The following is a 13,883-nucleotide window of genomic DNA, read 5'->3' as shown; positions in this document are numbered from 1 at the left end:
TTCCTTCAGTTTTCGCTCCTTGCATTCATTTTCTACATTCTAACCACAGCTTGTGCAGCCACAGAACGCCCAAGCGCTCAGCACGGCCGTTCCACTGTTTGTCCAGTCACAGTCGGCACCGGCCAATCAAGCTGCTTCTCCTCACTCTCACAATGCTCCTTTGACCCCTATAGAGGCTCCACTTCCCTCCTCTTCCTCACATTCTTCTTCACCCTCACCTTCCATCTCCCCTCGTCCCTCAATGCCTATGAATCCCGAAGGATTATCGCAGGTAAAGGCCATCTGCAAGCACGAAAGGTTCTCCATGTAATCTGTAACAGCAGTCATGTGTGGTGTTGTCACTACTGATTACTTGTTTTGTGCAAATGAGGTATCGGGCTTCGTTTTTCTTCCTCGTTGAGTCACCAATATTTTTTTCCTTTGTGTTGCTTCCTCAGGAACAATTGCAGCACAGAGAACTGTCTCTACAGAAACTTCGTCACATCCACCGCATGCTGTTCCCTCAACAGGGAGAGCGACCCAGGGAGGCAGACAAGGAAGGAGACAGGGAGGGGGAGAAAAGAAGAACTCCGGCCTCCTTAAATCCCCCCGGTCTTGTAGTACCACAGGCTCTCACGACATTGACGGCACAGTCTGTACCTTCAGCACCCAGCAACCCAGGTGCGTGTTGATTCGAGTGGACCAAACGTGCCGCCAGGGTGGGCGTTTAGAGAATTTCTCGTCCACAGTGACAGACAGGTTCACAAAGCGGGTGTACGAGTGTGTCGTGTCACAAAGCGGGTGTATGAGTGCGTCATGTTCGTATTTTCTTCTGTTCCATCCACTTCGGGTCATTTTAGATCAAAATATCGACAGATTATGAGCAGAGGGCAGGAGTTAATGTGAACACATGTACTTGGTTAGTGAATGTAGTTCGTGATTGGTTTCATGTTGTTTCATCTTGCCCCTTTGGTCCTTCTCTCTCTCTCTCTCTCTCTCTCTCTCTCTCTCTCTCTCTCTCTCTCTCTGATCCAAATCTCGACGATTTCACGCTCTCTCTCATCCAAACATCTACAACTTCAGCCTGTCTCTCATCCAAACCTCAACTACTTCAGCCTGTCTCTCATCCAAACGATTAATCTTGAGGTTTTATAAATCATATTGTCTCTTCATCCCAAGTCTGTTTGTGCATCTATGTGTTGTTGTCAAGGGTCATACCTTTCCTATCTTTTCTACTTATATGGGATGTTTGTCTCTGTGTGGCAGGTATCCTGCGAGTTCATATAAAATTAATGAATGATTGTCATTTAACTGGTTAACTTCCACGATTTATGAACCATCACTGATCGATATATTCTTCAATGGATGACTTATTAACCTCGCACATTCCCAAAGAACCTGAAAAGCTATTGTAATGGTGTTGTGTGTCAGTCAACAAGTGAGTGAGACCGCACTAGTTCTCAGATCTACTGGAATCCACATACCCCAGCAATGGTCTGCATTGTTAAATATGCTGTATTGTTTCTTTTGCAGTTTATTTTCAATCTTTTTCCCACATCTTCTCTGGCTTTCCTTTGTGTGTCTGAATGTCCTTGAGTTTTTCATGCATTTACTGTGCAAGCTCCTTGCAAGTGCTTTCTTTCTTTTTGTACTTTGGACATCTATAATCACATCTTTTAAGTACCATTCTTGCGTGTGTGTGTATGTGTGTCAGGTTTGGACCTGACGTCACAAATTCGACAACAGGACCTGCTGCAACCAACATGCACACCGACGACCCAGCAGAATTGGGGCCACAGACCACCCAGGAGGCAGTTTGAAGACCCTCTTCAAGCCATGCAATTGCAGGCTAGAGTTTTGAACTTCACGGAGATGCCCAACCCCTCAGGGCATCTCAATGCGGACCAGTTGGCCTGGCTGCACCTGCAACGTGAGTTTTACGAGGAAAAACGTCGGAGGCAAAAGCACGGCAGCAGGCTGCACATGCAGCAAAATCGTCCGCCCCCTCCACCGTATCGCTTGCTTGACCCCGGTGATGCTTCGTTTGTTACTGGGCCAGATATGAACCTGGAACTTAGGGCACAAGGGCCTAATGTTGCAATGGGATGTCGAGTGCGATCTGAGATGGGGCAGGATTACACAATGGAACAACAATTGGCCACAGCGTCTGTTTTAGGCATGCCACCATCACAGACGTGCAATTATCAGCAGCTTCAATATCTCAATCTACAGCAACAACAGCAGCAACGCCAGAACTTCTCTCCAAAATTCTTTGCAAATGGAACTGTCTTTATTTCTCCTGTGCGATCAATGCTGGCGGAAGAGTTCTTGCGTTCCTCTCCCCGACCTTATGCCCGCCCGCCAGCGCGATTTGCTGAGCCGTCCGGCATTGTTTTCCCAGAATGCCATGAGGCGGCTTTGGAGCAACCAGTGGTACTTGGGGTTGGGAGGCACGGGGAATCAGGGCCAAGGCCCGAGGCTCTGGTCCGTGCGGCCGGTCGCCGTATTCTTACGCTGCAACTCCCGGTGTCTCCTGGAGTCAGCGGAGGAGCAGGAGGGCACGTGTCGCCAATTGTCCACACACCATCAGGTGTAGGCCTCATCTCAGGACCTTCGATAAGGTCACCAGCTTTGGTGAGGAATTGAGAATGCAAATGTGCACTGGGATTATGTGAGGGATACCTTTTTTGTTTGTTTTTTGTTTGCATCCTTTCAACAACCCCTCAATGTAAAATATCACAAGGGACAATTGTACCATTTTGGGGACATGCTCTGGTTGTCGTCCACCTTGGCAACCTCACGTTTACAGTACTTTATCAACCCATTTATTTTCATGACTGCTGCTATTTTTCAAATTATTTTACGCATTTATTTCATACAATGTTCAGTGATTGATTTGCGGGCTTCCTTCATGAATCCCATTTATACTACATGTTCGCATCCAAGGAAGCATCTAAAGACTGAGTGTTTCTACTTTACCTCCCTGGATTTTCAGGTTTCCCACCTAACTTATCAAGAAGAGTCTGCTCAACTTCTTGGCCATTGTGGCTTCACGAAATGTCATCATCATGTTCCCAAATTTTGTCGCACATTTCCAAGTGGCCGTTTTTTTGTAGTCCTAATGTCGTGGAGTGTCAGAAGTGTCTTCATCTCATCGTCAAATGCATATTGATGAAAGATTAGGGCTGGGCGATATTATATATTTTTGCGAGTTATTATCATCTGTCCAAATATCGATGATATAGCGATATATTGACATTGTGCAATCAGGCAACCACCTCGATGAAAAACGGTGCCCAGCTGAAGATCCAGGCAGTTGGGAAATCAGTAAATTGCTTATAAGTTAAGGTTATAACTTCAAATAAAATAGTTTTTGTAAGTACCTACCAGTGCATAATATATCTGTGTCTGTGTGCTAATTTATGTGTGTTTGTATGTATGTGTGGATGTATATATGTATTGTCGTGTCCAGGTGGTGTAACCCCTACCTGGAAGGATGGCAAAGCTTCTCCCTTGAAGGCCGACAACCGAGACTCGGAGAGTAATACGCACGCAGAAAGGGGGTGCAATGGCGGAGGGGTGGAGGAGCACAGCACAAGGGAGTTTTATACTCAAACCTCACTACAAATATACGGCTACAGCTTCTTAAAAGGAATACATTTAATGAAAATAAACAAATATTTACAAAGGGCAATAATTCAAAAGAGTAATGATGATGATAATAATAAATAAATCCTAAAGTCGAGGCACCTCTTCACACAGACTTGAATACAGATAAAGGGAAAACAAAATAAAAAGAAAACACCCTCCTTTCGAGTATTCTTAGATTTGGCTTGGCCTCGAGCTGATGTTTGTGGAACTTGGAATCGAGGAAAAATGGTGCCACGTTGTTTCTCTCGTAGCGAGACAAACACATGCCGGGCAATCCACGAGCGGCACTCCACACCAGCGGCTCAGAGACCCAGTGTAACGACTTCGTGCGCCGATCATCTTCACCCACCCAACCAAGAGTCAAAGGCCGGCGTTTTGCTTCACCACGTGGGCCAAATCGCCTCACCATGAATACAAGGATCATGCCGTCCTCCTCGTCATGTGCACTCACCCTCAACTCTCGCCTCCAAAATGTGCCGCGTGCCTCCGCTCTGACCATGGCTCTCCAAAAAAGCGCAAGCCAACCTTCCTCTCGATTACGCCTATATTGTTGCGGGGCCGGGACGTCGGCCGCGGTCTGTCCGCTTGATGGAGCCGCGCGTAGGCTCGACTGATCGCCCGGAATTCAGATCTTTGCTCCGGATAAGTCCGGAGTCGGCGGGTCCTCTATCGGACCGGAATTCGCCAATGGATAGACCACGTGGGGTAGGGTCGATTGCCAATTTCAATTTACCTAAATACCCACGTGGTCCACGACCGGGGAATTTCACCCTCGACGGAACTCGTACGGAAACGAGCCGCTTAGCGCGCTCGTTCCGTGTGCGATTCCGAGCGGTTTAATCGCCGAGAACCGCCGGACCTGATTATCCTGTGACAATGGCAATGGCTAGCTAATCCCTCACATGTGACATGCTCAGTCAATGCAAGAATTGACACGAACGAGCTGAAAACATTGAACAATCGGGGTATTTATTCACAATAGGGAAAGGGGAAACACAGAGCAGAATTAGACCGACTATAAAAGCAATGCAGTCAATGTACAGGCAAAAGCACTTAACCATTCCTACTTAAAGATGGGGCCCACAGGACACACACACGCACACACAAAGACCCAGGACGACATGGACCTTCCTGCATCGTGCGGTCTTCGACGAGACGAGCGAACCAGGACGAGACCAGCTCAGCGTCGTCGAGCTGCAACCCATGCCCGAGATAACCAGCGAGCATCCAGATGCGACCTGCGCTCGTGCTGACCAGCGAGCGTCGGGATCCGATGAGTGCAGACGCCGGTGACAGGATCAGACCAATCTCTCTTCCTCATCCAAAACATCACCAACCTTCCTTCTCTCATAGGGAGGGGCCTCTTCTCCTGACCACTCGCCTCTTGATTGGCCGGAACCATCGCGCGATTCCCTGGCCACCCTCCATTGGACAGACGCATGGTAGGCGGGGAAACTCCCACCGTCCTGGGCGGAGTCCCGAGCGGAGGCGTTTGTGGCTCCGCTCACCTCCTCACCTCTGACCATGTGCTTAATGGCGATCGGGTTGAGTCAGAAACGGGGAGGGTGAGACGCCCGTTCCTTGCCGATTGGCTAAGGAGGGACGCCATGGCTACGCAAGACTCCGCCCACGCGCGCGCCTTCTGGCGAGCACGCGAAGAATGCCGCGAGCATCATGGCGTCAGGATGGAAGTGAAGATGGTGTTGTTATCGTTGGTGTTGTTATCGTTGGTGGTGTTGGCGTTGGTGTTGTTAAATAAAAGAAAACCTGTCTATTAAAAGAACTTCACAGCGCATTTACATTTATTCATCCATTAGATTAGGGGATGGATTCTAACTAGAAAACACATACTTATTGAAATAACTAAGCTTTTGGAACCTGAATGTCTGTGTGCTCATGGCTTCCAGATTCGCAACACTACCCCCTCCCCTTTTTACAGACTCGTCCCGAGTCGTCAAATTTTCGTGTGACCAACATGTGTAAGTTTTCCCCTAGTACATTTTACCTTCGGATCCCTGAGTGCGACATTTTTTTTTTTTTTTTTTTCAAATACGTGTCCCAAAAATAAATAACCTACTGCGCTGCGTAACTAACTAAACAAACTCACACAGACTCATTCAGACAACTTAAATATATTGCCGGCGTTACGACAAACATGCAGGTGGTGTAAACTTATTTACAATTTTTACCTTAACTTATCTCTTATTTTACACTAACATGGCCCAGGACCTGGCATCTGTGGGAAAGAAGGCATAGCAATGTCAACAGTTATGTGAGGGTGAGTGCTCCGCAGCTGAAGGTCAGACGTCTTCAGGGCCTGTTCAAAAGGTCCCTTTTTTTTTCACTGAACCTTTTTTTTTCAGTTTCCAGCTGCTGGAGGCAACTCACCCTGACCCGGCATGTCATATGCCATCCCACAGGCCATTTGAAGGGGGTAGCCAGGCTGCCCAAATGCAGTCTCTGGCTCCCTTGTGCAGGAACAGAAGGTAGCCAGCTGCCCAATGCAGTCCCTGGCTCCTCCCTGAAGTGAACTGGATGGAAGCAAAACACAAGAATGAATTGGATGGGCTGGAATGCAAAACAATGCACGGGCTGCACGAATGCAGTCCTCGTGATGTGGCTGCCTGCAGGGCAGTCTTTGCAAAACACACTGGAGATGGATCCTGGTGCACATGGTGATGGTTGCTGACATGGGCAAATGGGGTTAGGGCAGAGGCAGGCAAACGAGGCATGGTAAGGCAAACGCGGAACAGGCCGCTGTAGCACAAACAGGCCGGCATGTGAAGCTGGCCAGCCTCTGGTCTCGTTCCTTGGGGGTCTGGAGGGAGTGCGGTGGTGCCGGCCGCTCCGAAGGCGGGCTCGGACCTAACCTACTGTCTCCCCCCAACCTATCGCCTTTCTGTCTCTGTCCATACCCACTCCCTTAATTTGCAACACAAACCCAACAAAAATTTAGCCCATTTTATTTTTATTTTATTTATATTTATTATTATTATTTTTTCCTTTTATAATTCCGTCTGCCTAACCCACTTCCTGTCTTTGTCCGGCTAACCTATTATGTCAATCTAGCCTACTCCCAACCCCTACGTTCCCATTTTGGAGTGGAATAGGGAAGAAACTAGCGTCCTGTCCTGAGGCCCAACGAAGCCTCAGAATGGCCTCCCACATAATTCAGCAGTCTTCTCCACAGTGTGTCCAGCGGCCTACCGAGAGCGAAGGGATGGATGGTGCGAAGGGGTACATCTCCTAACTATCCTGCTTTTTATTAACTTTAAACTACCCCGGGGCTTTCCAAAATGCCTCTCACTTTTTTTTTATATATATATATTTTTTTTTGTATACCTTGCCGAGGCTCGTATGAGAGCGAACACACAACTCACAGCAAGGGGGCATGAGACAAGAGGGGCGGGAGTGGAAGGGACAAAACAGTGGGGAACACACATTAGACGGCATCAGCCCACGTGTCCTCAAAGCCTGCTCTTCTGCTCTTGCTCACCCTCTCTCTGTTCTATTCACCCTCTCATTTGCCCAAGGTCATCTGCCATCTGCTTGGAAATCTGCTAACATCACTGCCCTGCATAAAAAAGGTGCAAAAACAGATCCCTGTAACTACAGACCAATCAGCCTTCTCCCAATCATCAGCAAGGTTATGGAATCCATCATCGCTTCAGACATGAAATCCTTCCTCTTCTCCAATGGCTTGATTTCCAATCATCAATTTGGTTTCAGACCAGGTCACTCTACCCTGGATATGCTGCTTCTGCTCTCACATTAATGGATGGAGGTCCTCAATGCCAGACAGGAAATCGGAGCCGTATCTCTGGACATATCACGTGCTTTTGACACAGTCTGGCAGCCTGCACTACTCACCAAACTCTCTTCCCATGGTATTCAAGGCCATGTCCACTCATGGCTCGCAGACTTCCTCTCCTGTCGCAGTCAACGTGTGGCCCTAAATGGAGTTCTTTCATCCCTTCTTCCTGTGCAGGCTGGAGTTCCTCAAGGTAGCATTCTGGGCCCTGTTCTTTTTCTGGTTTTCATCAATGATCTCTCCGGCTCTCTGGAAAATCCTCTATTTCTCTTTGCCGACGACTCCACCCTCTGCCGTACCATCTGTCATCCCTCAGACCGGCAAGCAGCAGCTTCTTCGCTCACTGCAGATCTGGATAAAATCACAAACTGGTCCAACACGTGGAACATGTCTTTCAATCCAGACAAATCTCACACTCTCACTATGTCTCTTCGAAAGGACCGTTTAGAAAACCCCCCATCCACTTTCTCAACAATCCTCTGGAAGAAGTCTTTTCTTTCAAGCTTCTGGGTCTCACTATCTGCCATGACCTTTCCTGGGAAAGTCACATTTCCAACCTCGCCTCAAAAGCCAGTCACCGACTGGGAATCCTCTGTCGTGCAAAGTCCTTCCTCGGCCCTCTTGAGCTCCTGACCACTTACAAAGCTTTTGTCCGTAACCTGATGGAGTACTGCTCTCCCCTCTGGGCTGGTGCTCCTGCCTCCCACCTTTCTCGGCTTCACGCTGTCGAAACCAGGGCATTTAAGATCATCGGCATCTCCCGCAATGAAGCTGAGTCTTTGGGCCTCTCACTCAATCACCGCAGGTTGGTCGGTGGTCTTTCTGTCTTCTACCGACTCCTCTCCAGCCTTGCCCCCCCTGCTCTCTCTGCGATTTGTCCCCACCACATTTCGACAGGGCGCTCAAGGTCCGCCAACAACCCCCTTCTGGTAAAACTACCAAAATCACGAATCACTGCTCATCTTCACTCTTTCATTCCTCTTTTTTCCCGCCTTTGGAATAAACTTCCTCACTCTATTCTTTCCCATTCTTCCCTCCAGGCTTTCAAAACAGCTGTTCACCACCACCTCTTATCTTCCCCCATCCAAATCCTCGATCATTTCTACCCCCGATAATCCACCCAAGCCCACTTCCTTCAATTCCCCTTCTTTCCTTCATGAAAGTCCCTGTAATGTCCATCTTCTCTTCGCCATGTTCCCCGTCCCATTCCCATCCCTCTCCCTTCCACAGTTCACCTAATGTGAGACAGTTTACCACAGTTCACCACTTTAAACTATCGGTTCTAAAAACCATGATTCCCGTCGCCTGTGTTGGCGTCCATTATAAATTTGGACCTAGCCCTCCAATTTTCATTCGTGCCCTCGCACAATTTCATGGCTGGGCAGCGTGGCTCACTTGGCAGGAACTACCCTCTGCCGAACTCGAACCATGGCACCCCCGGGCCCTGAGGCTGTCTCCGAGCCTACCAGCTGCCTATGAACGTGGGGGGTTTCCCTCTCTGGCATTGCCCCCCACCGATGCCCACGTGGCATTTTGAAGCTCCGGGTCCCTTTCCTAGGGTCGCCCGTGCCCGCTACACTACCCCGGTCCCGTGGACCCTTGGCCTACTCTGGCCGACTAGTCCGGTGCCCGGGGTGCCCTCTAATAAATACTCGCCTTTCGACAGCCACGCGCCCAGCCGGTCCATTAACTCCTGCACCCCTCCAAATTCGTTTCGTGCCTTCTCTCAACTCCAACAACAAAACGACCTCCTTTTTTTTTGTAAATTTAACTAACCCACTAACTAACATTACACTGACCCCGGGGTCCCTTGGGTGGGTTTCACTCCTCCCCCCAATCAGTCATTCGCACCATGCATTCCACATTCACTCCATACACACTTAGGCCTGCTGGCCCATACTCACTCATTGTACATATTTTCCCTTTTCAATTCACATCACACTCCAACCCTGCCATTCTGCTAACTAAATTCCCATATCTCATGCTCCCTTGTCATCCCTTATTCTCATGCACGTTCCTTTTACTCGATGTCGCTTAGCTACGTCCCCACTACACATTCCATGTCTGTCCACGTCTCTAAAATCCATTTTCTAAATCTAACCTAAATTCCTCCAACTAACCCATTCCACGGGCTCCATGAGGAACAACCCATGTCCCCATGAAGCCGGTCTAACGCTAACCCTTCCCACTAACAAGTGGGACGCTTCCTAATAAATAAATAATAAAAATAAAAACGCTTCCCACTTTGGCCAAAAACACAGGATGTCCACCACATTCTGCAGGGCTGTGGCCTGGGAGCGAGGCTTTTTTCTTTCTCTTTTTTTTATTTTATTTTTTTTCCTTCCTGCAATGCCATGGTGGTGGTTTAGGGCACGCCCGTTCGTCCTTATGGGCGATGCCAACGTCCCTTCCAACGGGCAATGCGTGCAGCCATGACGTCACTCTGCACATCGCAACAAGCGCTCGCTCGTGGGGAATTCCCCACGCGGGACGACGTGCGCCGTTTACCCGGCATTCGTGCCGCGAGATGCCTGGTGACATCACCCGTGCACCGAGCCTGCAGCCGGCGCGCGTGTTTCGTTCCGGGAACCCGCTCCGTGAACAGAACACGCGGTATGCAGCACGTGATTCCCTGGACACGTGCCCGTGCGTACATGGGAACCCCCATTTGCCGAATTTCCCCGACACCCGCCTTCATTTTAACCGTCCGTGCGACGGTCTTTCCCGAACCGCGGGACGTTCCCGCGCCGAGATCCCTCCACGAAGGCGCGCGTGCGAGGGCCGTTCGCGACGTCCCGTGAAACCGGCGCGGTTCCCGCAATAACCCTAAGTGGCCTCTTCGGCTCGCCATTCGCGTCCCCCGTCTGGACACGTCCGCGTTTCACTCACGCATGCTATTTCACTCGCCCCATACTCACCTTTTCCACCCACACATTTCACCACACACTCCGGGACAATCACTTCGGGGAATCGTGTTAACACAAGGGGTCCCCGGGTCTCTTTACCCCCCAAGCTGCGCGTGCACCCATTCGCAGCACTCATCCCCTCAACCCCGCACGATGCGACCGATCTCACCTGGTCGTGATCCACTTCAAGGGGGCATATTCCCTCCCTCCGTTCCTGAAGGAGGCTATCCTGCTGCTCGCACCGGGTCACAAAACATTCCCCAAGCTCAACCCCATTGTCCCTCACGAATTCCATGTGTGTGTGCTCGTCAATTTCATTTAATTCACCCTCCATCTCCCATGTCTCTGTTTTTATTTCCGTCATCTCTTCGTGTTTATTAGTTTCTTCCTGGATCTTCGTTTTTATTTCCTTCGTCGTCTCCTCGTGTTTCACCCTACACGTTTCAGTCACCCCATTAATCATGTCTCTCGTCACCCCGACCTTACCCGTATCCATTGCGGGCCGGTCACATTCCACACTCCCCCTCGTTGGTTCGATCGTACTGCTCCGTGCCGCCGCCATTTTGTGCTCCGTTGTCCGCGTTTCGTCACGCGCAGGCGCCATTATGCCCTTCATGCCGTCCACACTTGCATGCAAGCCCAACCCCATGCTCTGCATCTCACCCCGCTGGGTTTGCATATCATCCCTGATGCTTTGCGCACTCGCATCCATTTTGTTTCCCATCCTGTTTTCCATTGTTTGCATGTTCGCATCCATCTTTGTCAACATTGCGAACAACTGGCCCATTTCAAACGAACTTGGCGCAGCCGATCCGCCATGATCGGTCGCAGAAACGGCCGGGATCGGGGAGGAAGTTTGACGGAGGGGGGGGGGGTTGTCATACACCGCCACGCGCGCCCCTTTTGGGCTCTGAGTTTGGTTGCGGGGGAATAGTCAACCTGCATGGCGGTTTCCTGCACGTTGATTTCGTCCTGGGCCATAGATCCGTTTACACGATTATCACTGCTCACCTGCCTCAACTCGTCTTGGCTGGACATGTTGCGTGCTGGAAATAAAATTTAATAGCTCGCAATTTGGGGACACGGGGGGGGGGGGGGGGTTCGCTCCCGACACACCTGATCCGAATCCGTTAATTTTGTGGAGGCGGATGGGTTCAAATTCCGCTCCTGAACACCAATGTTGCGGGGCCAGGACGTTGGCTGCGGTCTGTCCGCTTGATGGAGCCGCGAGTCTGCTCGACCGATCGCCCGGAATTCAGATCGTCGCCCCAGATAAATCCAGAGTCGATGGGTCCTCTATCGGACCGAAATTCGCCAATGGATAGACCACGTGGGGTAGGGTTGATTGCCAATTTCAATTTTCCTAAATATCCATGTGGTCCACTACCGGGGAATTTCACCCTCGACGGAACTCGTACGGAAACGAGCTGCTTAGCGCGCTCGTTCCGTGTGCGATTCCGAGTGGTTTCATCGCCGAGAACCGCCGGACCCGATTATCCTGTGACAACGGAAATGGCTAGCTAATCCCTCACACGCAACACGCTCGGTCAATGCAAGAATAGACACGAACGAGCTGAAAACATTGAACAGTCGGGGTATTTATTCACAACAGGGAAAGGGGAAACAGAGCAGAATTAAACCGACTATAAAAGCAATGCAGTCAATGTACAGGCAAAAAGCACTTAACCATTCCTACTTAAAGACGGGGCCCACAGGACACACACATGCACACACAAAAACCCAGGACGACATGGACCTTACTGCCTCGTGTGGTCTTCGACGAGACGAGCGAACCAGGACGAGACCAGCCCAGCGTCGTTGAGCTGCGACCCATGCCCGAGATGACCAGCGAGCGTCCAGATGCGACCCGCGCTCGAGCTGACCAGCAAGCGTCGGGATCCGATGAGCGTAGACGCCGGCGACAGGATCACACCAATCTCTCTTCCTCGTCCAAAAGATCACCAACCTTCCTTCTCTCATAGGGAGGGGCCTCTTCTCCTGACCACTTGCCTCTTGATTGGCAGGAACCATCACGCGATTCCCTGGCCACCCTCCATTGGACAGACGCACGGTAGGTGGGGCAACTCCCACCCTCTTGGGCGGAGTCCCGAGCGGAGGCGTTTGTGGCTCCACCCACCTCCTCACCTCTGACCGCGTGCTTAATGGCGATCGGGTTGAGTCGGAAATGGGGAGGGTGAGACACCCGCTCCTTGCCGATTGGCTAAGGAGGGACGCCATACCTACGCTTGACTCTGCACACACGCGCACCTGCTGGCGAGCGCGCGAAGAATGCTGCGAGCCTCATGGCGTCAGGATAGAAGTGAAGATGGCGTTGTTATCGTTGGTGTTGTTATCGTTGGTGTTGTTATCGTTGTTGTTGTTGTCGTTGGTGTTGTTAAATATAAGAAAACCTGACTATTAAAATAACTTCACAGCGCATTTACATTTATTCACCCATTAGACTAGGGGATGGATTCTAACTGGAAAACACATACTTATGAAATAACTAAGCTATAGGAACCTGAATGTCTGTGTGCTCATGGCTTCCAGATGCGCCACAATATATCCTCCGTCTCCGAGGTGTGGCCTGCTCGCACAAAACCCAGGAAGGCGGGGATTCTGCCTGCTCAGCTAGCTGCTGACGTCACGCCCATCAATCATCAGCCTCGGGGGCATGACTTCACCTGTTGTCACGCTTTGAAGGCGGGGCTTTCTGCGCGCTTGTCGTTGTTTTAGGGATGTTCCCCACCTTTATTGCCGATCTTGAAATATAAAAACATAGGGGAAAATCACAGGGGGGCGATTACATACTGGGGAACTTATTCTTACTCCTTCGGCTAATTAACATCGCACCACCCCCCGTGTGGTGACACAAAACTTAAGCTCACAGGTTCCCTACTTAGTTCCATTGAGATACTTCCTCCATATCCACAGACCAAGCAACTCAACACAATGCCTATATTCCCAATTAAATTCCTCCATCTACCCGCACGATCGTAACAGTATATACAGTGGTGGGTGAGTGTTATGTTTGACTATGCTGTTTGCCACTCTGAGAGCAGCATATTTATGAGCTGCCCTGGGGGCAATGCTTTTTGTTGGCACGCTTTGTCATCTTGATAAAAGCTCTCCTGAATGAGGTTTGAGTTGGAGTTCAGATGTGATGACTGTACCGGTGCAACTTGTGGCAGGGGTGAACTCCCTGTTACTACGTCACACCATGTCAAACCAATGGAAACTTGCAATCAGACAGTTTGGGAAATGGTTTATAGAGTTAACAAAAGGCACGTATGTACAAGGCAGTGTCACAAAAGGAAAGCTCTTACCCCGAGAACAGAAGCCCTTCTTATTCAGTTACTTAGTCACAGTTGTGCAACACAGGCACCTCAGTCATTCTGGGGAAATAAGGTAAGGAAAGGGGCTAGGGAGAGAAGAGAAAAGTACGAGGTGTGTTGGCAGCCTCTCGGTCACCGTACGCAAGCCGGTGGGTTTACGTTGGTCCCAACAAAAGAGGGGGGAGGGGAAGAAAGAAGAGG

The 13,883-nt window shown here is 50.1% G+C and overlaps 1 protein-coding gene across 7 annotated transcripts in view; it reads left to right on the top strand.

Annotated features, from left to right (window-relative positions):
- Positions 1-13,883, top strand: part of LOC147010441 (uncharacterized) — a 35,450-nt gene that overhangs the window by 8,658 nt on the left and 12,909 nt on the right. For 5 of the 7 annotated variants that reach the window (XR_015052480.1, XM_085860040.1, XM_085860037.1 and 2 more), the window contains exons 4-6: positions 50-271; positions 438-660; positions 1,694-2,613. Coding sequence is in view for 6 of the 7 variants with exons in the window: in XM_085860040.1 (XP_085716166.1) it covers positions 50-271; positions 438-660; positions 1,694-2,613 (1,365 nt within the window). In the remaining variant the exon portion in view is untranslated. The remainder of the gene's footprint in view (positions 1-49; positions 272-437; positions 661-1,693; positions 2,614-13,883) is intronic. The other 2 variants (XM_085860042.1, XM_085860039.1) reach the window with 2 other exon arrangements.

Source organism: Eptatretus burgeri, chromosome 16, assembly GCF_056783735.1.
Source record: "Eptatretus burgeri isolate ZD-2024b chromosome 16, Ebu_testis_v1, whole genome shotgun sequence".
NCBI classification, from domain to species: domain Eukaryota; kingdom Metazoa; phylum Chordata; class Myxini; order Myxiniformes; family Myxinidae; genus Eptatretus; species Eptatretus burgeri.
Note: the sequence above shows the minus strand (reverse complement) of the source record. Positions and strands in the feature narration are given on the sequence as shown.